This window comes from Naegleria gruberi (genome assembly GCF_000004985.1).
Source record: "Naegleria gruberi genomic scaffold NAEGRscaffold_81, whole genome shotgun sequence".
Lineage (NCBI taxonomy): Eukaryota > Heterolobosea > Eutetramitea > Acrasida > Naegleriidae > Naegleria > Naegleria gruberi.
In genome coordinates this window covers 28481-53907 of record NW_003163246.1, presented here as the reverse complement: position 1 = coordinate 53907, position 25427 = coordinate 28481, and the positions used below count along the sequence as shown (strand labels likewise).

The 25427-nt window shown below is 34.1% G+C and overlaps 13 protein-coding genes and 1 non-coding gene across 14 annotated transcripts; 8 read left to right on the top strand and 6 right to left on the bottom strand.

Moving 5' to 3' along the window:
• The first annotated feature begins 14 nt into the window (after positions 1-14).
• NAEGRDRAFT_t794 lies at positions 15-85 on the top strand. Its single transcript has one exon. It is a non-coding gene; the product is annotated as a tRNA-Asp (tRNA).
• A 524-nt stretch (positions 86-609) lies between these two features.
• Positions 610-1059, top strand: NAEGRDRAFT_75491 (cofilin; the record flags this gene model as incomplete). The annotated part of the gene is made up of 1 exon (XM_002669517.1): positions 610-1059. The coding sequence occupies one exon, from the start codon at positions 610-612 to the stop codon at positions 1057-1059; it is 450 nt and encodes a 149-aa protein (XP_002669563.1).
• A 454-nt stretch (positions 1060-1513) lies between these two features.
• Positions 1514-1972, bottom strand: NAEGRDRAFT_44867 (polyubiquitin; the record flags this gene model as incomplete). Its single annotated transcript, XM_002669474.1, has 1 exon — positions 1514-1972. The coding sequence occupies one exon, from the start codon at positions 1970-1972 to the stop codon at positions 1514-1516; it is 459 nt and encodes a 152-aa protein (XP_002669520.1).
• A 1841-nt stretch (positions 1973-3813) lies between these two features.
• Positions 3814-5194, bottom strand: NAEGRDRAFT_56391 (beta-tubulin; the record flags this gene model as incomplete). Its single annotated transcript, XM_002669473.1, has 1 exon — positions 3814-5194. The coding sequence occupies one exon, from the start codon at positions 5192-5194 to the stop codon at positions 3839-3841; it is 1356 nt and encodes a 451-aa protein (XP_002669519.1). The 3' UTR covers positions 3814-3838.
• Positions 5195-5881: 687 nt separating this feature from the next.
• Positions 5882-8672, bottom strand: NAEGRDRAFT_75488 (uncharacterized protein; the record flags this gene model as incomplete). The annotated part of the gene is made up of 3 exons (XM_002669472.1): positions 5882-7622; positions 7899-8243; positions 8323-8672. The coding sequence occupies 3 exons, from the start codon at positions 8670-8672 to the stop codon at positions 5882-5884; spliced, it is 2436 nt and encodes an 811-aa protein (XP_002669518.1).
• Positions 8673-9423: 751 nt separating this feature from the next.
• Positions 9424-10677, top strand: NAEGRDRAFT_82109 (uncharacterized protein). Its single transcript, XM_002669516.1, has one exon. It carries the CDS (start codon positions 9560-9562, stop codon positions 10364-10366), a length of 807 nt encoding a protein of 268 aa, XP_002669562.1. The 5' UTR covers positions 9424-9559; the 3' UTR covers positions 10367-10677.
• Positions 10678-11618: 941 nt separating this feature from the next.
• Positions 11619-13592, top strand: NAEGRDRAFT_75486 (uncharacterized protein; the record flags this gene model as incomplete). Its single annotated transcript, XM_002669515.1, has 1 exon — positions 11619-13592. One exon carries the CDS (start codon positions 11619-11621, stop codon positions 13590-13592), a length of 1974 nt encoding a protein of 657 aa, XP_002669561.1.
• Positions 13593-13609: 17 nt separating this feature from the next.
• Positions 13610-14580, bottom strand: NAEGRDRAFT_82108 (short chain alcohol dehydrogenase family protein; the record flags this gene model as incomplete). Its single annotated transcript, XM_002669471.1, has 1 exon — positions 13610-14580. The coding sequence occupies one exon, from the start codon at positions 14578-14580 to the stop codon at positions 13636-13638; it is 945 nt and encodes a 314-aa protein (XP_002669517.1). The 3' UTR covers positions 13610-13635.
• A 425-nt stretch (positions 14581-15005) lies between these two features.
• Positions 15006-16097, bottom strand: NAEGRDRAFT_75484 (uncharacterized protein; the record flags this gene model as incomplete). The annotated part of the gene is made up of 1 exon (XM_002669470.1): positions 15006-16097. The coding sequence occupies one exon, from the start codon at positions 16095-16097 to the stop codon at positions 15006-15008; it is 1092 nt and encodes a 363-aa protein (XP_002669516.1).
• Positions 16098-16662: 565 nt separating this feature from the next.
• On the top strand, positions 16663-17764 carry NAEGRDRAFT_59908 (patatin; the record flags this gene model as incomplete). Its single annotated transcript, XM_002669514.1, has 2 exons — positions 16663-16897; positions 16963-17764. 2 exons carry the CDS (start codon positions 16663-16665, stop codon positions 17751-17753), a joined length of 1026 nt encoding a protein of 341 aa, XP_002669560.1. The 3' UTR covers positions 17754-17764.
• A 620-nt stretch (positions 17765-18384) lies between these two features.
• NAEGRDRAFT_82106 (uncharacterized protein) lies at positions 18385-20130 on the top strand (the record flags this gene model as incomplete). The annotated part of the gene is made up of 2 exons (XM_002669513.1): positions 18385-19366; positions 19770-20130. 2 exons carry the CDS (start codon positions 18385-18387, stop codon positions 20075-20077), a joined length of 1290 nt encoding a protein of 429 aa, XP_002669559.1. The 3' UTR covers positions 20078-20130.
• Positions 20131-20213: 83 nt separating this feature from the next.
• NAEGRDRAFT_75481 (uncharacterized protein) lies at positions 20214-21755 on the top strand (the record flags this gene model as incomplete). The annotated part of the gene is made up of 6 exons (XM_002669512.1): positions 20214-20372; positions 20441-20618; positions 20647-20813; positions 20854-21199; positions 21481-21609; positions 21703-21755. 6 exons carry the CDS (start codon positions 20214-20216, stop codon positions 21753-21755), a joined length of 1032 nt encoding a protein of 343 aa, XP_002669558.1.
• A 1088-nt stretch (positions 21756-22843) lies between these two features.
• Positions 22844-24025, top strand: NAEGRDRAFT_75480 (uncharacterized protein; the record flags this gene model as incomplete). The annotated part of the gene is made up of 1 exon (XM_002669511.1): positions 22844-24025. One exon carries the CDS (start codon positions 22844-22846, stop codon positions 24023-24025), a length of 1182 nt encoding a protein of 393 aa, XP_002669557.1.
• A 68-nt stretch (positions 24026-24093) lies between these two features.
• On the bottom strand, positions 24094-25011 carry NAEGRDRAFT_44865 (uncharacterized protein; the record flags this gene model as incomplete). The annotated part of the gene is made up of 1 exon (XM_002669469.1): positions 24094-25011. The coding sequence occupies one exon, from the start codon at positions 25009-25011 to the stop codon at positions 24094-24096; it is 918 nt and encodes a 305-aa protein (XP_002669515.1).
• Between the last annotated feature and the right edge of the window lie 416 nt (positions 25012-25427).

Genomic DNA, 25427 nt, shown 5'->3' with positions numbered 1-25427 from the left:
TAATTCATGTGAAATCGGGTGTGGTATAGTGGTAGCATTCCAGACTGTCACTCTGGCGACCCGGGTTCAATTCCCGGCAATCGAGTCATAATTTTTGACTCTTTCTGGAATATTTGAGTTTTGCTTTTTTCATAATAGAGGTAATAGTATGTAATCTACCTATTTTTCAATGTTCAAAGTTTTATCTCTTAAAACCACTGAGAAAATAAATAAAGATTCGTGCCTTATCCCAATGTTTGAGTTTTACTTTTTTAATCATAGGAGGAATGAAATGCAATCTAGCTAAATATCAATTTTCAAAGTTTCATCTCTTAAAACCATCGAGAAAATAATCAAAGATTTGACACTCTCATTTTTCAAAAAAAAATTCCTTTTAAAAAAGTTCCAAGTTCCTTGCCTATCTTTCAAATTATTTCCGCTTATCAATCAAACTTGAAACAATTCTATTGGTTAATGCACAACCAATCTTTCAAAATTGTCTCCTCTCTACTCCCAAATTGCAACTAGTCCACTTCAAAATAAATATAAATACTTGCATTGTGTTCGAAACTTTTGAAAAACAACAACAAAACAAATATCTAAACAACTAAACAACTCAAACTAATCAAAATGATGCTTAATTGTCAATTCAGTGATGAAATTATCAAAACCTATGAAGAAATGAGAATGGGAAAGGGTTCGAATAAGGATAAAAAGTTCCTGGTATTAAAAATGCAAGAAAGTTCCCTTCAAATAGATCAAGAATTGACTCAACTCTCTTCATTGGATGAATTGACTGCTAATCTTCCACCAAAGAATTCCCGTTTCATTTGCTATCATTTAAGTTTCGAAATGCCATCCCAAAACGAAACTTCACTCAGGGAAGGAATCAGAACGAAAATGATGTTTATCACATGGTGTCCAAACGACACCAATGTTAAGGAAAAGTTTCAAGTTGCTGCCACTGTAAAAACAGTTAAACAAAAATTAAATGGTTTGAGTGCAACAATTCACTGTTCAACCAAGAGTGAAATTGATGAAAAGTCAATGATTGAAAAATGTTTAACTTTTATGAAATGAAAGAATTGTACAACACAATACTGTATAAATAAATAGATGTTAGGAAACTTTAAACCTCTTTAGAAAAAAGACTACAGCACCACAGGTTCCCAAGTTGTCTCCAACCTCAGTACTGATGTGGCTCGACGATGCTTAACTTCTCAAATCGGACGGGATGAGGTGCACGAATCGTGATATGGCCGTAGCCATCATTTATCTTAATTCTTAGTATAAAAACAATCTCATAACACTCATTAAGCAATTGCTGATAATCCTTTATTCAAAACCAATTGTTCAGCCACTGAATTTGTACTATCAATATGTTTCGTTTGTTTTAAAGTACTTAAGGAAGGTTTAAAAGTTACAAATGACTTGTTTTTGGATGTTGATTATTATATTGAATAAATTTTACTCATGTTCACTATTCAATAAATAATTTATTGACAATTGAGAGAATCTATAATATTTTGCTAACTTAACCACCTCTCAATCTCAATACTAAATGCACAGTTGAATCCTTTTGAAGATTGTAATCACCAATAGTTCTTCCATCTTCCAATTGCTTACCGGCATAAATCAATCGTTGTTGATCTGAAGGAATACCTTCCTTATCAAATATCTTTTGTTTCATATTCTCAACAGTATCATTCGATTCCATTTCAATAGTGATTGTCTTTCCAGTTAAAGTTTTTACAAAAAGTTGCATTCCTCCTCTTAATCTCAACACCAAATGAAGAGTTGAATCTTTTTGAATGTTGTAATCATTAATAGTTCTGCCATCTTCCAATTGTTTTCCAGCAAAGATGAGTCTTTGTTGATCTGGTGAAATTCCTTCCTTATCTTGCACTTTTCTTTTCACATTTTCAATTGAATCATTAGATTCAACCTCCAAAGTGATAGTTCTTCCAGTGAGTGTCTTGACAAATAATTGCATTATGTTTGTTGTCCTGTTTTTCTTAATGGTTTTTCTTGAATTCAAAACAGTTCCTTGCTTTAAACTGTTTGAGAGTTATATATTTTTAGAAAGTAGTTCTTCTGCAAAGAAATTCTTTCGATGAACCGATTTTTGTTTCTGGACACAAAATTGGTTCATGTTTAGTAAGTACATGCAATACTGAATTTTAACTTGTTGTTCGTGAATTGAATGCAATTTGACTCTTAATGGTTTTGAATTAAAAGGTGATTATTGGAAAAATTTAATACTTGTAAAATGGTTTGGGTACAGCTATTCATTACTCAAAATCAATGTTTAACTCTATGAAACGATATACCGTAGCCATTTATTGCCTTAATACAATGAATAATAAATTGAAAAAATGAATAAGTTTCAAGTAAATAAGATTTGTTGTTTGTCTTTCCATTGTTAATTCATTTTGTAATTGTAGACGGGAAGCATGCCAGGAATATGGCGACAATCCCGCTACAGTCTTTGACTGTATGAACAGTGAAGGCAAGAGTTCTGGACGAATCTTGTTGTGTTCAAATAACAGGTTGTTGAGTAAATTGAAAAGGTTGATCACCCTTCTATTTATTGAACTTTTGCCATGTGAATTGCTTGATCCAAATTTTGGTTTCTCATATTCTGATCAATTCTAAATTGAAACTTCATCTATTTCAAAATTATTTTATTTACAATTTACTGAATTATTTACAAGTTGTAATTTACATCTTTTTCGATTTCGTAATCTTCTTAGATGTGGTGGTTGATTGTTTAGCTCTCTTTTCAATTGAATTTTTCGATGATCTTTTCACTGAAATTTGTTTACCATTTAAATTTGCATAATGATAATCAATATTATTACGATGTCTAGTTCCACTTATAATATTAGATGTATCAATATCAAATAATGGTAATCTTTTAGATAAATCAATTGGTTTAGATCTTGACCAGACTGTTTTTGTTGGAATTCTATCTTTGGAAGATGAAGAAGAATTTGATGAAGTATTTCTTGCTGGCATTTTGCTCTTAGGTTTGTTATTAGGTTGTTTTGTTTTGTTTTGGAAATTTCATCATCCTTTAGAACAATTATCTATTTATTTCCGTGATGATTTCCACTAATTTTGTGATTCCGATTTTTAGTGGATTTTCCACTCATCACAAGAAGTTTGAATTTTTCTATTAATATTTTGATGAAGGAAATTTAATGAAAATCAACAAACAAAAGAAAACAAACAACAATAAGAAAATGGTCTCAACAAGAAGAAATATGTATAATTCCTCCTCACAATTTAATTCCGAAATTTCTATGGATAATATTGTTGGAGGAACAAGAAAAAGAAATTTAATTGATTACAAAACATTGAATTCTATTGGAAGTGAAACAAGTAAAACTTCCAAATCTCAATCACATAATACTTTAGAAATGAGAAACAAACAATTCAAAAAGTGGTAATCTCCATATAACTCAAAATTTTGTAAACCTAGGCAAATCATTGTAAATAAAACCTAACAAATTGTTGAAATTAAAATGAAATTAAAAAGACTACAGCACCACAGGTTCCCAAGTTGTCTCCAACCTCAGTACTGATGTGGCTCGACGATGCTTAACTTCTCAAATCGGACGGGATGAGGTGCATGAATCGTGATATGGCCGTAGCCATATATCATCTAAAGTTGAGAAATATCAATCATTGAGATACCTTGACATTCACCCTTGGAAATATTAACCGATTTGATCCCCTTCCTAATCCCTAAAAACCTTAGAAAATAAGAATAAGAATAAGCGAGATGTGTGAGTGTTTACAAAACAAATTTCAAAGTTTCTTTTAATTTATGTACAGGACCTAGATTTTATTGAATTTAATAATCGGCTGGTTGTTCTTCACCTTCAGCACCTTCATTTTCATCAAATTCACCTTCTTCTTCAGCAGTGGCATCTTGGTATTGTTGGTATTCAGAAACCAAGTCATTCATGTTGGATTCAGCTTCAGTGAATTCCATTTCATCCATACCTTCACCGGTATACCAATGCAAGAAAGCCTTTCTTCTGAACATGGCAGTGAATTGTTCAGATACTCTCTTGAACATTTCTTGGATAGCAGTAGAGTTACCAATGAAAGTAGCAGCCATCTTCAAACCTCTTGGTGGAATGTCACAGACTGATGACTTGATATTGTTTGGAATCCATTCAACAAAGTATGAGCTGTTCTTATTTTGAACGTTGAGCATTTGTTCGTCAACTTCCTTAGTACTCATTCTACCTCTGAACATGGCAGAAGCAGTTAAATATCTACCGTGTCTTGGATCAGAAGCAGCCATCATATTCTTAGCATCGAACATTTGTTGGGTCAATTCTGGAACAGTCAAAGCTCTATATTGTTGGGAACCTCTTGAGGTCAATGGGGCGAAACCAATCAAGAAGAAGTGGAGACGTGGGAATGGAATCAAGTTAACAGCCAACTTTCTCAAATCAGAGTTCAATTGACCTGGGAATCTCAAGCAACAAGTAACACCAGACATGACAATAGAGACCAAGTGGTTCAAGTCACCAAAGGTTGGTGTAGTAAGCTTAAGGGTTCTGAAACAAATATCGTACAAGGCTTCGTTATCAATACACATGACTTCATCAGCATTTTCTACAAGTTGATGGACTGAGAGTGTGGCATTGTATGGTTCAACGACGGTATCAGAGACCTTTGGAGATGGGAAGACAGAGAAGGTCATCATCATTCTGTCTGGGTATTCTTCTCTAATCTTGGAAATCAACAAAGTACCCATACCAGAACCAGTACCACCACCCAAAGAGTGAGCAATTTGGAAACCTTGCAAACAATCGCAAGATTCAGCTTCCTTTCTTACGACATCCAAAACAGAGTCAATTAATTCAGCACCTTCAGTATAGTGACCCTTAGCCCAGTTGTTACCAGCACCAGTTTGACCAAAGACAAAGTTATCTGGTCTAAAGATTTGACCGTATGGACCAGCTCTAACAGAGTCCATTGTACCAGGTTCCAAATCCATAAGAATAGCTCTTGGGACATATCTACCACCAGTAGCTTCATTATAGTAAACGTTAATTCTTTCTAATTGCAAATCAGAGTCTCCGTGATAAGCACCAGTTGGATCAACACCATGTTCATCAGAAATGACTTCCCAGAACTTGGCACCGATTTGGTTACCACATTGACCGGCTTGAATGTGAACAATTTCTCTCATGGTCGCGACTTAGGGGTTTTGTTATATTTTTTTTTGTTTTGAGGCAAAAGCCAGATCATGCCAGGCTTTAAGGATTATTGCTTGTTTGTATTTTTGAGTACGATTTGTAAACAAAACATTTTTGGCGGAAAAACTACAATAAATTTTGGCGGGTTATCGTTTCACCAAATTTGAACTGCAACTGCTGTAACTGCTTGTATGAAGATGTTTTGGCGCCATTTCCAGACACGTTCAAATGTGCATTGAAGGAGATTTCAGGTAATGAATGGACTGATAACTTTTAGAGATGTCTGATAATGAAAATTGAAAAGCAGTTGCTTGTTGATAGATAGTAAGTGAAAGAGATGGAATGGTTGAAACAGCAAATAGACTTGCCAATTAAATCGAATTTACGAATTGATTTAGGAATGCACTGCATGTACAACAATGCTTCCATCCGATATTTCACTGTTCCAATTATCATGTTCCCTGATTGCTTAGTATTGCTTAATGATGTTTATACATTCGGTCAATTGAGAATGATGAATAATCAATTATTACTAATTAAATAATATTAATAATATCCTTCAATTATTAAATAATTAATTTTCAATAAAAAAATAAATGATGAAAATTTGATTCAAATTGAAAATATATTTACAATATAATGAAAATGCTGATGATTCAATATCAATCCTATAGTCAATATTATTTTCTAAAATTGTTAGACCTCGTAGAGTATTGATATAAATCCTGATTAGGTCCTAAACTATACCTATTTCCTGGATGATTGGTGTATGTTGTTGTGGATGTGGAGGGAGAAGTAGAATTTGGAAGTGAGAGACCATTCGATTGCTGTTGCTGCTGCTGTTGTACATAGGCAGATCCATGGTAAGCCGACCCCAAACTAAATCTATTACCTGCCTGATTCAAGTATCCAGCCACTGACTTTCTATTACCAGGAACCATCAATGAGGGAGAGTCATAATGTAAGCTTCCTCTATATCCAGGTGGATATTGCTGCTGAGCAGATAATTGTTGAGCGAGAGGTGAGGAATCATTGATGGACATGGTATTCATACTTCCTATCAAACTACGTGGAGTGCTGGAGTTGGAATCAGCTCCTCCACCAGTTCCAAAACGTGGACTGTTAGTGAGAGAGGACATGTCGGAAGAGTAGTCCACTTCACTTCGAGGAGAGTAATAGTATTCACCACTTCCCATATTATTGCCACTTCGAGGAGAGTTTTCAAAGAATATGCCACTTCTTGGTGTATTGGAATTGGAATTGTTTGAGTGATTTGGAGATGGTTGAATGGTAAATTGTGGAATATTTGGATTCTTTTCAAGCATGATTGGAGGAATGTGTAAATTATGATGTTGATGACTATTCTGATTATTACCATTTGAAAATTCATCCATTGCCATGCTGTTATTATTAATATTACCATTAGTATTATTGGTTTGTTGATGAGATGGGAAATTAAACATGGATTGTTGTCGTTGATGATCCAATAACATGGAAGGTGATGGTAACAAGTTGGTATCTGACAAGGATTTGGTATGCTGATTGAAAAGTGGTTGAATTCTCATACTTCCTCTATTGTAATGTCTATTTACAGTTTGTGGATCCAATTGAGATCCAATAGAATTGTTAAATGTACTCATATTCAAATGATTCAAAACTCCACTCTCTCTTGGAGAGGATTCCACAGAATTGGTATTTGAATTACCAGTTGGTATCTTTCCATCCAATCGATAGGCATCCAATGATGCAACATTTCCAGAGAAGCCATAACTCCCATTTTGTTGCTGTTGTTGCAATGGAGTTGGAATTTGAGATGATGAGGCAGCTCTATTAAAACTATTTCTAGGACTAAAGCCACTATTTGGATTCATACCATTGTTGTTTTGAAGAGTTTGATTTGGAGAGGATTGATCCATTACTTGCTCTGGATGCTGACCACGTGGACTCTTATAGGGATGATAATTGTAAGAGTGAGGAACTTGTCTTGGAGAACGATCACCACTGTACATGTTATTATATTCATTTGGATTGAGCATTGAAGCGTCACTTGTTGACATTATTTCACTACCTTGGAATGAGCTCATACTATTTGAACTGCCTCCGCTCAATCCTTGATTCAATCTCTTAATAGATGAGAAGGATGGTAAATTAGCACTAGAGTGTCTCTTGAAATTCATTGAGGCATTTCTAGCATTTCCCATTTGTGGTCCACCAGCACCTACATTAGGAAAGAAAGCTTGCTGATGAATACTTGCTGGTGATTGATCCCCAGCACTACTATCATCCATCATTGAGTTGGTATTATTACTGCCATCGTTGGACATGAAATGAACCCAATATCTCTTGGTGAGAATACGTTTTTTACGAATGGTACTCTTGCACTTGTCTTCCATTCCCAATTTTTTACATCTATCACAAGGTCTATTAAATTATTTCAATATTATTATTATTATTAATAATTAAGGGAATTTGAAGATTCATTGAAAAGTGAATTTGTGAAAAATTCAGAAAAATTGTAAAATATTAGCAATGAAAGCAGTTGTCCAAAGATGGTACATTTAAATTCACACATTGTCATTCCATATTACCACAATACATAAATATAAAAGGATGACGAGCGCACATGGTCGCAACAATAAAATGAAAGTTGACGAATCACATGTAAACAAAATTGATATCAATTAGCAAATAACAAACCTTTCTCCAGTACAAGCTTTGTGTGCTTTTCTACATTCTGTACATGCATAATTCATTCTTCTACTATTTCCACTACCATTAGAAGAAGTTGGTTGACCATTTTGTTGGTCGTTAGTTTTAGCTTGTTGAGGTGTCATTTCTAATTCCTCTTCTCCACCTGATAATTCTTCGTTATTTCCCATCATCATATTGGAGGCATCTTGTTCATTTACAAAGGAAAGTGGTGGTTGAGAGAATTGTCTGGCGAAACGAGGTGAAAAGGACGAATCGTTTAAATTGGACGATTGTATGTGATAGGGAGAGAGAGTAGAAGTGGAAGGGAGGGATTTTCTAGCAGATGGATTTCTATTATTCAAATGTTAATTGTAATAATAATTAAATTATTGTTTGGTCTATGAAAAATGTTATCCGAAACTAAACTTACAAATTTCGAATAGAATTTGATGATGAAATTGGTACTGTTTGATTATTATTATTTGAAGAAGAGAATGGAATAGAACTTCCTTTTAACTGTTGATTTCCACCACCTCCACTGAGAATATCGAGAATCCCAATATTTTGATTTCCCGAATTTGTTTGTTGTTGTTCTGAAAGTTGGATGAAATTATTAGAAACATGTTGACTATAGTTATTATTATTATTGCTATTACTATTATTCATGATGTTGCTGTTATTGGATTGAAGTGCTAATGGTGGAGGTTGAGAAGTAGTTGTGGATGACATACCGAATCTATTCGAATCTAATGGTGTATTAGAAACTGTTGGTTCTGTCATGATGATGACGATGAGATGATGGATTAGTTTTTAAAGTTTGAAGCTGATTGATTCGTCTCGAAAATAGACGAAAGTAAAATTAAACCTAGTGGAAAATTGTGTTGTGGTAAAATTAGCAATACTGAAATGGATGAAAGTTAATAGTCTAAACACTTTAATATTGACACAATTTTTTATGAAATGTCAAATTGATGAATTTAATTGTGACAAGCTTATTTTCAATAACAAGTCGCTTGTGTACTGTCAACAAATGTCAACTGTTTCAACTTGATAGGGCATTCGTATTGAGGTTGCTGTTTTTGTTCTTTCGCTACCGATTTTCTATAATTTCTTTCCACATTGCGAGATTAAGAACCTTTCGAATAGTTTTCAGCTCATCATTTGATACCAATCACACATAGAGAAGGATGACGTCTAATAAGCTTGAAGTTTTCAAATTGCAAAATCAGTAACTATTTGATGCATTCTCGATCAGGAATCGTCAAGTGAAGAATTGAGAAAATTTCGTTTCTTGGTCGTTGAGTTAAATTACTGGAAAATAACTGAAATTAATGACTCGAGAATCCACCTATTGGTTAGATATCACAATAGGAAGTAGAGTCATTGGTTGTTATTGGCAATTACATTTTACATTCGATTTGTCAAACCTCTGATTACTTTCATGTTGTTTTTCCTTCAAAACTTTGGCTATTTTCAAATATTTTTCTTATTTTTAAATTTTTCAAAATCAAAAAAATAGATCGTCAACCATCACAGATCATCTCGTGATCATCATTTTTTTATTATAATTTGATATAATTTGATAATTATTGACAAAGAGAAGATACTTATTGTAATATTTAATACAAATTGAAAAAGAAGAGCAAATTAATTTGGCGATCATCTAGATGGATAATTTACAAAAGGACACTGAATACAAAATTGAAGTTGGAGAAACAATTTCCAATAACAATACATCATCCTCTAATACTGAATATCACTCACTCTTCTTTAATTTCAAACCAAAAACATTAAAGGAAAACAATTGGGAAGGAAGCTTTGATATTGACTCGAGTGTTGTCGACAGTTACACATCAGCCTCTCCAGCAACACTGACAGCAAACTCCAAGTTTGTTTTCAAGGGATCCTACGTACCAAATAACAAATCCAATGTACATGAATGTGTATTAATTTATGATAGATATAGTGGGACATTTAGATTGGAAAAGTTGAAGGCAACAACAGGTTTTACAAATCTTGTGGACACGAGTAATCCACCTCCTTCACTTGCTCACAGTTCTTCCACTGGAAAGCTCAAAACAGCTGGAATTACAGAAACTATTGTGCCATCGAATCGGTCAGTTCAATTGTTAGGTCAACCAAAACAAACGACTCCACCAAAGAAAGTTACACCACCTCCTAATAATTTGGATATTGATGGACCAATTTCAAAGAAGAGAAAGGAAGAAACTATTCTTCCTCCAATTGTTATGTCTCAACAACAACAACAACAACCAATTTCCATGATGTCCATGGCCACAACACAACATTTACCTCCGCGTCCAATGGGTTTAGGACAAAAACCAGGAGAGATTGATGCTAAAGCAGCTCTAGATGATTCAAGTGCCAGTGATGATTCTGATTCGAGTGATAGTGATACTTCATCAGATGATACATCCGATGACTCTGATTCAAGCTCTGATGAAAGTGATTAAATTGTTTTTAATAGATATTGGCAATCATATGATTAGAAAAGAACAAATGATCATTTGCTAATTCAATTAGAAAGAGTTTGATATCCAACTAGCCACCACAGCTTCATCAAAGCCTAACGGAATTTCAATTAGTGATCAAGATGATGAAGAATTATTAGAAAAAATTAATGATGATGAATTGGAAAGGATATTATCAATGTACTGGTGCAGTGCTACAAAATCATCAGCGATATCATTTATCACGATCTGTTGTTATATTTCATAATATAATAATAAATAATTATAATACAAATAGATTATCATCATTCATCAGCAAGAGCAATTTAAATATTTAAGAATATTAAGAAGGCCAGCTGTTGTCAATATTATCATCAGAGTAAAAAGCAACAACATTCGGATGAAGAGTCAATCGATATTCTCTCCTTCACAGAATTTGAGCAGTGGAATGCTCAGCAAGTGGCCTCTGTTCTCTGCACTAGAAGAAGAATAATTAAATCCAATATAAAAACAAATCAAAGCAATGAAGAAGAAACAACACAGTTGAATACCAGCTGCAACCTAGATGAAGAAGATGAATCGGAATTAATATTATTCAAGGAGGGAGGAGTTGGATTGTGGTCCTATCATGTGAAACCACTCTTTGATGAAGGATTTTGTGGAGATGATTTGCTGTGGATAAGGAATAATATTGAGAATGGAGGAATGAAGTTTGCTTGTTCTGAATTGACTCAGAGATTGAGAAGGAATGAGAAATTCTTGCTGGATGAGGAATATTGTAGAGAAATTGTAACGTGGGTTGAGGAATATTTGAGAGAACCTGAAGAATCTCTTATTGAGATTTCTCTGGTTGACTTTGAAGAATTGGAACAATCAGTGAGTATTAAAATTATGCTGGATTTTGAAATATTTAATGAAATTCAAGATGGATTATGTGATACATAGAGTAACGAGTGGTGTGGATATTGTAAAGAAATTCTCAGAATTGAAATCAATTGAGGAAATGGCTTTTAAGAGTGAGAGTAAGTTGTTTTGAAAATAGTTCTGATTGTGTGAAATTTTGAAAGACGAGAAATTGAAACAACAGTTGGGAGGTTTGTTTAAAAATCCTTGGCCATTCACGAGTTCTGGATTAGATTGGAGGTTCTATCCACTATTGATTGAATCTTTTCAGGAACGAAACTCTGAGAATGAAATTCTAAACATTCATCAATATTTACAAACCAAGATTAAGGAAAGTGATAGAAAAGGAGCCATGTACATACTCAATTCGCCCCATGGAAGTGGAAAATCCTTCTCCATTTCACACATTGCTTGTACTAATACGGCATTTTTGTTGAATATTGAGCTGGGTCTGGCAAGTGATGCCATTCTAACCTTATTAGCGAGTTTCTTAGAGGTAGAGTCGACACATGGTAAGAAACAGAGTCGGCACAATTCAACTGAACTCTTGTTCATGATTTATAATTCTCAACTCATCCTAATGCAAACCCTTTTGAAAAACAATCCAAATAATTTTACTCCTTTTAATTGGTGGATTTATGTAAATAGTGCAATTGGAAGAGAACATTTCAATAGTGTCTTCAAACAATTACTGGAATACGAGACAGCCAATGTGCATTTTGAATCTTACAAATTATTCAAATATTTACAAAGGACTATTCGTGAAAAAATTGGTCAAAAACCTTTGATTTTCGGCATTGATGATATGGGAGTGATTGGAACTCTAAATGATGGTAAAACCAAGAGTAAGCTGGATCCTTCCACTTTGATTGGAAAGGTTTTCAATAGTCTTCTCTCCTATCCTCACAATAGTGCTATTATATCTGGTAGTAATATTTCACAAAGCTCAATTAGACACCTGACTGGAGAATTGAAGAGAGATTATCAAATTATCTCAGGATATGGAGTGGTTGGTTCCAGTGAGGTTTACAATTTTATTGATAAGCTGTTGAATGTGAAAAAGGTTTTACCTGATTCGTATGTGCAAATTTTAGCCAGTTTGGCAAAGGGAAGAAGAGGAATATTATTTGAATGGTTGGAAAGTATTATAGCTTGTCCTCCATTTGATTCATCACAAACTTCACTTGAAGAGTGGTCAACTAGAATGCTTACATCATCTCTGGAGAATGTTATACAGTCACATTATTCAATGTATAAGAAATGTCTCAACGATATGAATACGAAAGATATGGATGTGGCATCTTTGAAAAATGATGTGATGCAAAATCTTTCACTAAGGGGATTTATCAACGTAGACGAGTTGAATCATCAATTGGGACTGGTAACAAGAGGAGTGAATCACCTGTCTCTTCTCAATTTTATTACTAATAATGAGCTGGCTTTTACAGTGCCTTCATTATCAGATTCTTCACAGTATTACAAGATACCTGAGCCGCTACTAATGTACTCAGTTAACAAGGCACTAAATTTGGAGGATCTCATTCGAGTTTCCAATAGTTGGCTTAAGAAAGTCTTGAAAAGATCTGATACAAATGAAAGAGGATTTGCTATTGAAATAGTTTGTGGATTGGTAATGGCTAAGATTTCAAGAGAATTGAATGGAAAACCACTCACAGATCATGTGCTTTTCAAATCATCAAATAGTGAAGAATCATTTCTTTGCAATTTTACACTCAACCCTAATTTAATGCTTATTCAAAGTGAGGATATTTGGAAAGTATTAATTGGATCTCACAAATATGATTACAAATTTACAGATATTGATATTAGCTCATTTTATGGAACAAGTTTGGATATTAATTTGAGGTGGGATGGATTATTATTGGGACAACCAATTAAATCGGATCAGAAACCACTTATAATAACATGTGGAGCCAAGATGATTAATAGTGCAATTCATCCTGAGCAATTTCTCATGAATTTACAAAGCACTAGTATTTCGAATGGATTCATGACTAAAGACCTGAAACGAATTCAACCTAAATGCGAAGAGGATAGAAAGTTCTTGACCTCAATGCTGAATTCTAATCCAAATCAAGATGTTTGCAATTTGAGAATATTGTTTGATTATACAGCAGATGCCACTCATTTCGAATATTTGACATCTAAGGAAAAGATTCCTACTGATATCGAACCTCGCATCAAATCAAAGGTTGTTGTATTGAGTAGACACAATCCTATATTCTATCAATGGTTCAAAGAATCTCTTCCAGAAACATTTGAAATATTCGAAAGATATTGGTACAAATATTGTTACATTAGATAATTCCAATAAAATTGTTTCAATAAATTAGTTTTTAAATTAAAATTTACAAATCAAGTCCAGTATAATACAAGAACAAGTAGACCAATCTCATGTACCAATAATCAATTATTAAATGTGGAAGATTATTGCTTGAGAAGATTTGTTCACAAATAGCATCGCCAATAACCTTTGGTGGTTGAGCATTTCTGAGAATGGCAGCAGATTTCTTTTCCCTAATAACACCAATTCTTCCAAATTCAGTATCTGCTTGAGGTTTCAGATTCAAAATGGCAGTCTTGGAAAATCCTGGCTCAATACAAGTAACTCTCAATCCCTTCTTTCCAAGAGATTTCATTTCTCTTCTCAATGAATCGGTAAAGCCAACCATGGCAAATTTGGAACTTGTGTAAAAACCAAAGAAACCCAAAGCTAACAAACCAGCAACTGAAGCAACGTTGATAATGGCACCATTATGGCCATCTTGACCGTCCTTCATGAGTGGATACAACAAACGAGTCATTCTCACGTGACCAAATAGATTTGATCCAAAAACATCCAACAATTCATCCTCTGGATATTCAACAATACCCATTCTTTCAGTACATTTTGGAGAATTTGAAACACCTGCATTATTGACCAATGCAAAAACTCTATCAGTTTTCCATTCCTTCAAAATTTGTGCAATTCTTTCACTAGCTTTTTCACACTCTTCCAATTTGCAAATATTGCATTCGATAAATGACAATCTTTCACTTCCATATTGTTTCAATTCTTCACTATAAACCTTTTCCATCACTTCCTTTGAAATATCCAATCCAATCACACGTGCATTGAATCGAGAGAGCAAATCCCTGCAAATTGCAGTTCCAAAACCTCCGGCAGCTCCTGACACAACCACCACACGATCACGAGATGGAATATCGAGCTTTGGCTTGGTACGTACAAATCTCAAGTAGTAAATAGTAGCAGCAATGATGAGCGAGATGGCAATACAAGTTAGTGTGCACATTTTTTTTGATCAGTAGTTGATGAGTGTCGATGTGAAATTTTGTATCTTGCCAATATGGAAAGGATTCTTGTTGGCAGAAGATGAAAGTAATTTGTAAATATGAAGGGAGGACCTGTTGAAAAGACGCGATGATGAAGGGATAATAGAATAAATAGATACTGTTGCATTCGTAAAGTATGATGTGAAAAATTGTTTGAGGATGGATTAGAATTATGTAGTGTGAAAGAATGGTTTGTAGGTATCTAAAAATGGGAGTTTGAAGAAAGATTACACTAAGGTGAGTATGGTATGAGAATTAAGGTATCTATTCATGTAAAAAGTCCGTATTGTAAACTACAAGTATTCTCAATCAATAACAGTTATTAGCGTCATTTTAAAGATTGAGAAAGAGATCAATATTAGGCAGTGGGAGAATGGTTCAGTATTTATCTTAAAGTGGCAGTCTTGAAGAGCAATCTTGCGAATACTCTAACAAATAGCAAGCATGGTATGAGAAGGAGAAGGAGTGGAGCACACAAAATCATCAAACCAATGAGAAGATAATCACTCACGACTAATGTAAAGGTAGCACGCAATGCCAAAGTGCTCAATTGAAAAGCAGATTTCCCATCATTGTTCTTCATTTCAAAGAGAATTACATCGTCAGTATCTTGAAAGTTTTGTTCGTGCCCAATTATGAGAAGTATGGAAGCAATCTTGTTAACAATTGAATTGTTGGATCGAATAATTTCGTGGAGAATATTGTTACCTGTGGATGGATCTTGGAATCTGAGAATTTGTGAGCTCTTTCTATTCAAATCATCATAGTCTTGAGGATCGAGAATATCCTTGGCTTCTCCCAATTTTGCCATGAAGAGGCCCCACATGATGAGCATTGGATTGATATTGCCATCCAAAACTCGTTCAATAATTTTAGAAGTATCCTCAAAGACAAGGGATCTTAAAAAGAATGGAGTGTTGCCTGGATAGATTCTAATGGAATCCAAGAGCAAGTTGCTTTCGTCACTTTCAAATAAATCAAGCATCCAATAGAATTCCTCCCTCAAAACATCTGGATTATTGCACTTACCCAAATGAATATAAAAAGCAACGAGAAGGGTTGTCAAGTATTTGTGATCTGGGTCCAGTTGATCCAATTTCATTTGTGTTCTATAAAAATCCAATCCAAATGTCTGTCTAACCTTGAGTGGAATATCAATATCATGTTTCTCTCCAAACTCAATCAAGTACAACATTTCAGGAATTAAATACTTGTAATTCTCACTCAAAATCTCAAAAAACCTTTCATCCTTCAACATGACATAATGATACTTATTTACCAAAACTCTAAAATCATCATCGCATGGATAAAACTTTTCATCAAAATCTCTGTCATCATCCATATTCCCCAATCGATTCTTTAAAACCTTAAAAAGCATATCCTTTGCATTCATAGATTCATGAGTAATGGCCAACAACTTTCTCTCTTCAATAATTGAATTCAACAATTGTTCCGAATATTGTTCAGCCTTCCACATTTCTACTTTATTCTTTACATGGAGAGGTTCCAACAAATCGATCCATTGCTGAATAAATAATCGATAATTAGTACATTGACTCGTTCTAAATTCTCTTTTAATATTATTATTATTGCTGGAATTAATTATTAAATTATTATATGAATTATGAAAAGTCGGAATTTTGCAAAGGCTTTGATTTTTATATAAATTCGGAGTAATTATTGAAGAGCAGTGCTGATGATTGAATTGGCTTACTTTCCATGCTGATGATGAAAAAGCTCCTCCCTTGCAAAGTCTTTTAATCATTTTTTTAAATAATAATAATTCCATTTTGCTAAAATATTGAAAATTAAATAAATTATTGTTTTTTAGTAAAATAAATAATCTTAATAAGAACAATCCTTCCAAACACACATCAACACACAATAGGATCCATATTTTCCGTTTGGCCACTCGTCTTTGTAAAATCCATTCCAATGCTCGTTACAATCAGGAGTTCCTCATCACACCTTGAAAGATCAAAGAATAGAGTGCAACTAACCGATGCATATCTATCTCACATCACAAAAAAAGAATCTACAACATGTCAAGAGGCGAATCTTTGCCAGTAGCAAGAATGAAACGTGCAGTGTCGGTTGCTGTTGTTGTCTTGTTAGTTTGTTTGTTGTTGATCAACAGTTATTGTAGTGCAAGAGTTTCGTCTATTATTCGTGGAGTTTCTTCATCATCTAATGGTGGATCATCGGTTTGTAGAGCTTTGGCTCTTGGTGGAGGAGGCGATCGTGGAGCTTATGAAGCTGGTGTTTTAAAGTATTTGGGTAGGTTTCCAATGCAATATCCGAAATCTAATAATCAATATCACCAGTTGAAAATATAAATCCAGAACAAGTTCAATATCAAGTCATTGGAGGAATCAGTGCAGGAGCCATTAACTCTGTAGCACTCTCTCAATACAAGATTGGAGATGAAAAAGCTGCAGTTGCATTCATCTTGAACAAATGGTTGAGTTTACAAAAATCTCAAGTTTACAAAGATTGGCCATTGGGTATTGCTGAGGGATTTCTTATTAAGAGTGGATTGTTTAATACCTCTCCTTTACATAATTTCCTTACTGCCAATGTAAATGTCACAAAAATTAGACAATCTGGCAGAAGTTTACTTTTGGGAGCTACGAATCTTGTGACGAATTCATACGAAAGATTTGATCAATTTACAGATGATTTGATTGAGGCAACTAGAGCTTCAAGTGCAGTTCCTGGAGTATTCGAAGCAGTTCCACTCACAAAGAATGGCAAGGAATCTCTCTATGTGGATGGAGGTGCCAAATACATGACACCAGTTTCAGATACAATTGCCGAATGTTTCAGAAAGACTAATGCCTCTCGTGTTGAAGTTGATGTCATCTTGGCCATTGGTGATTTACAATTTGGAAGTCATGACATCTTCAATAAGGTTCAAACTACACCATTCATCTTATTGAGAACTTTATTTGGAGTTGTGGATGATATCTTTACAAAAGATATTGAGAATGCTCAGAATGCATTTGGTAATCGTGCTACTATTAGAGTATTCAAGCCATCGAAATGGTTGCCTGGATACTTTTTAGGTTTTACAGATGCTGCTGAAATGATTCAACAAGGATATCAAGATGCTGCCAATGTTATTAAGAAGTAAAACTGTAGAGTAAAAAAATTGTAATTTTAGTAATTTTTTGTAGTTTTTAGTGGATTTGGTGTGAAAAGATTATTGTTTTTGGGTTGGTGATAAAGTGTACCAATTGAAGGTTTGATTTGAGCTGTTATCTTGAATCTTCACCTAATATGGACAGTCTCACAAAAATAGAAATAATAACGGCTGAACTAGGACAAAACCAAAACATGTTAAAACTTTGCAGTATACACTATAACACATGTAGATTGATATTCTATTGTGAAGTTTCCAATAGCTGATTGTTATTCTATGAAAAGGTCAATTCGAAAAAAAGTCAAGAATTTATGTGAACTTTTTCAACTTGCATTTTAAATTCACAACATTGTAATGGCTCATCGACATGTTATACTTTATTTCGTTCATTTATAGCTCTATATTCACGTCACTTTGTATGTTGATTTTCATTTCCTACAACTTTCATCAAAAATCACTCAGTAACTATTTCACAATCTTACAATGTGTGAAAATTGTGATTTTCTACTAGTGACTGGAAATTTTTTATTTTTAGATGTTAAACAAAAAAAGATCCCAGCGTAATCCTTTAATAAAATTCTACGCGCCATTTTTTTGTGGAACAAAATTATTTTCAAAAAAAATGAGCACAACACCAAAGAAAATCCAAACTCCAAAGAAGACTGACGCAGACTTGAAGTCGCCAGCCAAAACACCATCAAAAGCTTTAGCTCCAGCAACAACACCAAAGAAGACACCACACAAAATGGAAGATGAAGATTCTGTTGTTTTAGATTCTGTTCCAATCACACCAAAGAAGACTCCACTCAAGGCTTCATCTGCTGTTGTTGCATCATCACCAGTAGCCAAACCAACACCAAAGTCTGCCACTAAACTCAGAACACCTATCAGTACACCAAAGAAGGTTCCATTCGCTGATTCTAGCGATTCTGAATCCGACTCTTCTGATGAAGAAAAAGCCACAACAGAAAGCACTGCTGAAAAGTTGAAGAAAAAGACTTCTCCTTCTGCTTCTTCTGTTAGTGGTAAGAGAACACCAATTAGTACTCCAAAGTCTATTCCATTCGCAGATTCTAGTGATTCCGATTCTGATGATGAAGATGATCATCATGATGAACCAATTGCAGTCAGAACTGAAAGACTCGGCACTCCACCAAGAAAGGAAGTTGTTTCATCTGTTGTTGTTGATATTGCTGCTGAACCAGTTGCTACTAATACTGCCACTCCAAAGAAAGCTTCCACTCCAGCTAAACCATCCAATTTGTCACTCCCAACAAATATGGCTGATAGTAGCGATGATGAAGATGTTCCAGCAAAGGTTAAACGTACTCCAATTTCTACTCCTAAAAAGGTTCCATATGCTGATTCAAGTGACTCTGATTCTGACGAAGATGATGAAGATGTCAAAATGACTGAAGCATCTGAAACCACAAGTACCAAACCACTCACACCTTTAAAGAAGGCTTCTCCAGCCTCTGTCTCAGGAAAGAGAACACCAATCAGTGCTCCAAAATCAGTTCCATTTGAAGATTCCAGTGATTCTGACTCTGATGATGAAGATGATCATCACGATGAACCAATTGCAGTCAGAACTGAAAAGCTCGGTACCCCTCCAAGAAAGGAAGTTTCAATTCCATTCGAACTCGACGAAGAAGAAAAATTGGAAGATGAAGAACACGATTTGGAAGTTATGAAATTGTCAGAAGAAGAAAAGAAGCGTAAGCATGATAAGGTTGAATCCTCCACCACTGACTCTTCTGAACCAGAAAATAAGAAGAAGAAGTATCAACATGCTCAAAAAGTTGGTATATCTGAAAAGTTCTTACTTGAATCTCTTCAAAAGACTTATCCATCTATTAACTTTGCTGCTGTTCAAGCCAAGAATGTCTATTTCCATACCTTCTTTGAAACTCAAAGAGACAGAAGTGATTTTGGTAATCTTATTGGAAAGGAAAAGGAAAGCTTCTATCCTTTCAATGAAGAAAGAAGAAAGCAAAAGGAAGCTCGTCAACAAGCCAAGAAGGAAAAGAAGGCTCAAGAAGAAGGATCAACTGAAACTAAACCAAAGACTGACAAGCCAAAGAAGGCTAACAATAAGAAGGACAAGCCAAAGAATAACAACAAGAAGAATGAAAAGAGAAAGGAAATCAAGGCCAAGAAGAATAATAAGAATGACTCCAAGAAGACTGAATCCAAACCAGTCAAAGAAGAAGTCAAACAAGAACCAAAGCAAGAAATTAAACAAGAAGTTAAGCAAGAAGTCAAAGAAGAAAAGAAACCAGCCACTACCACAATCACCAAACCATCTGGCTTGAAAATCAAAAAAGCATCTGATGCCCTTAAAAAATAAATGTAAATAATACGAGCTTGTACATAAGAAAATCTTTATAAAAAATTTTAAGGATGTTTAGGGGTTCTTTATTGGTTGTTGTTTTAGCAGCAGTAACCTTAATGTTCTCTGCTATAGTAGCTATGGGAGAAATGGCATCTCATCATGAACCAATTCATGACCATCATGTTATTCACTCCATCAATAACAATCCGAAATCATCATGGAAGGCAAAAGTCTATGAAAAGTTTGCTAATATGACTGTCGGAGAGTTTAAGCAAGTATGTTTTCTCTATTCATCATCAATTTATATTATCATCACGATGTTATAATTGTATACGGAGGATAGAAATATTTAGGAGCAATTCATGAAGAAGCTATAACACCATCATCAAAATCAAGATTTAGCATCGTAACTGGACCACCAACTGCTTACACACCACCAACTAATTTCGATTCGAGACAAAAGTGGCCTCAATGTGTGCATACTGTGAGAAATCAATTGGATTGTGGATCTTGTTGGGCTTGTAAGTAATTTCAATTTGGCAATGGAAGTTTGGATTGAGTTCAATGATTTAGTTTCTGCCACGAAGGTGCTTTCAGATAGATTTTGCATTGCTAGTAATGGTTCTGTGAATGTAATCATGTCTCCTCAATATCAAATTGATTGTAATATGGATAATCTTGGATGTAGTGGAGGAAGTCTACCAAAAACATGGAATGTAAGTTTCATTTCTCACTGATTATTCGAAACTCTTGCAGTTCTTGACCAATGTTGGATCAGTTTCTGAACAATGTAGACCTTATAAAAACAATGATGACGATGACTGTCCATCCAAATGTGTCGATGGTAAAGCTCCATCTTTCTACAAGGCAAAATCCTATGCATCCATAAAAGGATTAGATAGTATCATGTATGAAATTCAAAATTATGGACCAGTTCATGCAAGTTTGACAGTTTATAAGGATCTGATGAGCTATCAGTCAGGTGTCTATTCTCATCTTACTGGAAATGAAATTGGTGGCCATGCCATTGTCATTATTGGTTTTGGAATGGATTCACTTTCAAAGAAGCCTTATTGGATTATTGCTAATTCTTGGGGAGAAAGTAAGTTGTTCTTTTGGAGACTGTGAGTTTCTAATAATTTGATTTCTTGTTTATTTATGAATAGAATGGGGAGATCAAGGACATTTTTGGATTTTGAGAGGATCTAATGAGTGTGGAATTGAGAGTAATGTATGGTCTCCAAGAGCTGATGTTGATAAATTTGTTAAATATTAAAACCACATATCTACTTGTCAGAGACAGCTCTCTAATTCTTTCTTTTTTCTTAACAGTACTTTATGCAATCAGGTGGTGTTTCTGAACAATGCATTCCAAATGTCAAGATGGATCAATTCCAACAAGTTACAAGATTTCCAACGCACCACGTCTCAGAGATGACCTCCATGATGGATTTGGAGATGATTCTCAAACAAAGAAACCTTGTTGGACAGTTGCAAACTCATGGTCTGAAAGTAAGTTGAATAATTTATGTTTTGAAAGATGACACTTTGAAAATTATCTTAAAATTTGTGAATTTTATTAAGGATGAGGAGAAACATTATTAGAGGAACCAATGAGTGTGGAATTGAAGGAAATGCTTGGGCTCCATCCATCGTAACTTCCAATTCTGGTAAAAAATAAAAATTTCCAAATTTGCAAAAATTCTAATAGAATTCTGAATTTTTCAGTTTGAAGTTCTAATAGAATTCTATTAATTTTTAAAAAAAAAATGGAAGAACTTCAAACTGAAAAATTCATTCACCTCCTCCAAATGCACATTTACAAAATTTCCTCTCCTCATTCCTATCCTTCAAATATTGATTTTCTTGCTCACGAATTTAAAAAACACATGATGGAGATCTGATGATTATTCCGAAGCAAATTATTTTTTCTTCGTCCAATCATCATTCCAATTACAATAATTTTGGATTTTCCAATAATTTGGAAAGTGAAAGGAAAATTTTCATTCCAGATAATTTCCATGATGAATTATTCAAGAAGGAAAAGATTGAGGAATTGGCAATTGATGAGGAACAAGTGTTTAATAATTTAAATTCAATGAATTTGATTAATTCCGAATATTATTCAGCATTTTTCATGTTACCTGCACAGTTTGTGAGTGAATGTGAGAGGATTGGATTATTGGATGGAAAATTGCAGTTACTGAATGAGAATTCTTGTTTGAAATATATTGAAAAAGGATTGAAAAGGTTGGAAATGACATCTGCCAATGAGGATTGTGAATGGTTGAAGAAGTTTATTGGAAAATCTACAATTGAAAATGGAAAATTGAAGAGAAAATGTCAGAAATTACACAAAATTTTATATGAAAACATGAACAATTTCAATATCAAAAATCAATTTCAAACAATTGACTATTCAAACATTCCACTAATGATTACAAAACACATTGAAATACTCCACAACGACAATTACTCAATAATCATGTACTATTTAAAGGATGGCAGTAGAATTTTCTGGAATACCAGACATGTAGAGAAGGCATGGAAGGAGGGAAATGAATTTCTTCAATTGATTTATGAATTATTTGTGGAAAAAGTTGAAATGAAGGAAATTTTCATTCGATTTTTCAATCCTATTGAAATACAAATTTTAGAAAAGTCATTGAAAATGTTGAGGAGATTGATTGTGTGAATAGGTTTCAATTTCAGTTTGCAGGTTGACCAATTTTACCTGTCCAAAAAAATGTCAAAACATCAAAATTATGAACACCACAAAGAAAAACAACATGAGAATCATTCTAGATCATCATCATCAGCAAAATCTTCATCATTGTTGGAAATTTTACAAAGTTTCGGAATTATTGTCAAGACCAAAGTTTATTTTCATGATCGGAGAAGAATTGCAAATCTGGAGGAACGTCTGCTGGAGTTAAAGCACAAAATTAATCCCAAACTTGAAGGTGCCAATGACGATCTAGAACTTGAGAATCAAACCAGAAATGGAAATATACTAATCAGCTCGAATCCACTCGAATATTTTACTAATATCAAAAGATCCAAGATTGTAATTCGATTTAAATGTGATTTTGATCATAAGAGCATTGTTAAGGATGTGAAAACTAATGTGGATTTCAATGTTGCGAGTGAAAATAAGAGAAATTTGATGTTCAATTCATATACGAATCAAGAGAGAAAGAATACGAATGTGATGCATATTGAATTTGATTTGAAATTTGATTCGATTGTGGATGTTGTAAAGTATTTGAATATTGCTGAATGTAAGAATGTTAACTTAATGTTGGAGAATGAAATTCTTTCGAGGTTGGTGGAAATTCTTGATGTGGATAATGAAAAGAAACAACTGTACATCAAACTCAAGACATTTGACACTAATTCAACCACAAACTTGTGTAATTACTTTTTAATGGGTAAAATTGATGGTAGTAATTCGTGTTTCATGCTGGATTTGACTCGCCACTTTACCTCCAATCTCAAAACTATTGACAGCATTTACAGACATTTCACACCAAACCTTCTTAAAAATCGAATCTACGACAAACATAACACAAATACCTTCCACGATTGTAAAGATGTTGGAATCTATAGAGTATTAATTGGATGTTTCTTCTATGGAATTACAGATTCGTCTGCTGGATGGTACATTAAGCGCACTCAAATTCATCCATACAATATTCTCAAAGCTAGAGTCAGTCCTGAAATAATGAATACCGGAGAATCATTTTCCATAATAGTAGAGAAAACATGTCATCATTCACAAACTCCTTTTTCGTCTAATTTGGCATATTCTACAAATGTTTCTGGAATTGTGGATGTTGGGTTTTACAAATTTGAACTCAAGTCAATTTGTGGATATCATTTTGGTGATTTGGATTTTAAAAGAGAGGTTTATCATTTTTCATTGTAAAGTGTTAAATTCTGATAAAAATGATATTACCTCATTATCTAATTTACAAGTCTTAACAATACATTAATTTAACAAATAGTGGTGGAGAATTTTGAAGTTATTGCCTCACCTTGTTCTTCATACATTTCACGGGTGACCCACTTGTCGTGGTTGTAAAAGCTTTCAGCTTCAGCGCATGTACCCATCCATACGCTATACTTGCTTTCTGGAGGGGCTGTAACACCAATTTTGTAATTATTTGGGGCAAGCTCGCCTAACTCCTTCTTTAATCTTTGAGCCAAATTTTTAAAGAGAGAAGAAGCACCTGAAAAGACAATATTCTGATACAATTGTTCTCTAGTATCCACTTCACAAGAGCTAATGCATGAATGAATAACTTCAGCCAATCCTGGGCAATCCTTACCAATCAAATGAGGTTGGAATAGAGGTTCTGGAGCTTGATACAGTTCCTTTCCAAGGGAAATAGTGCAGTCATCAAAAGTGAAAGATTGCTCTGGTGTTGTGCTTTCTTCAATATATTCATCTAGAAGGAAACACTTTGCCTTGATGGTATCAATATTCCTTACACCTTCACAATACTTTGGATCCAGTTCAGTACCAGTTGAAATTCCCTTTTTGGCAATTAATTGCCCAAGATAATTTGTTAAATCATTTCCATTTACATTTAACTTTTTGATATTTTCCTTAATTATTTTTCCATCCACCACAGGTAAAACACAGGCAACACCTGCTCCAATGCTAACATCAACACCAGTTCTGGCATATCTCCTCAAAGAAGCTCTACCCTGATTTACAAACATCACAGAAGGGCTACAATAAGTTTCGTATAATATTTCTGCCAATTTATACCTATCTTTCAATCCAAAATATGAAGAAACAGAAATAGCCATTGGATATTCAGCAACCTCAGTTCTGCATTCCTTATAGAAAGTATCCCCCAACACTGAATCCATCAAAAACCAATCAACAATTTCTCCCTCTTTCATCGGCCTTTCAATTACATCTTCCACCAACAAGCCTTTCATACTATCAAATTTATATCTAGGTTTATCATTCTTCATCACACCATTCATCACATCACATCTCGGAACGCATTCATTATTCACCAAACTAGCCTTTATTGATGATGACCCCAAATCCATCACGAACGGAAAAACTTCATACAAATCCAACATTTTTTTTTGGTTGAGTTTTTCAAAGTTCATTCAGTTTGGCGGCAAATATTTTTAAAAATTTACAATAAAAATTAATTTTAAAAAAATGAGCAATGAAGATAGCACGAATACAACAGCTGCATCATCATCAGCAACAGGAAAATCATTTGATATTGAGGTGAGGACGTACGATAATCACTCTCTGATTGTTACTGTGGAACCCGATGAAGATATTATGAATTTAAAAA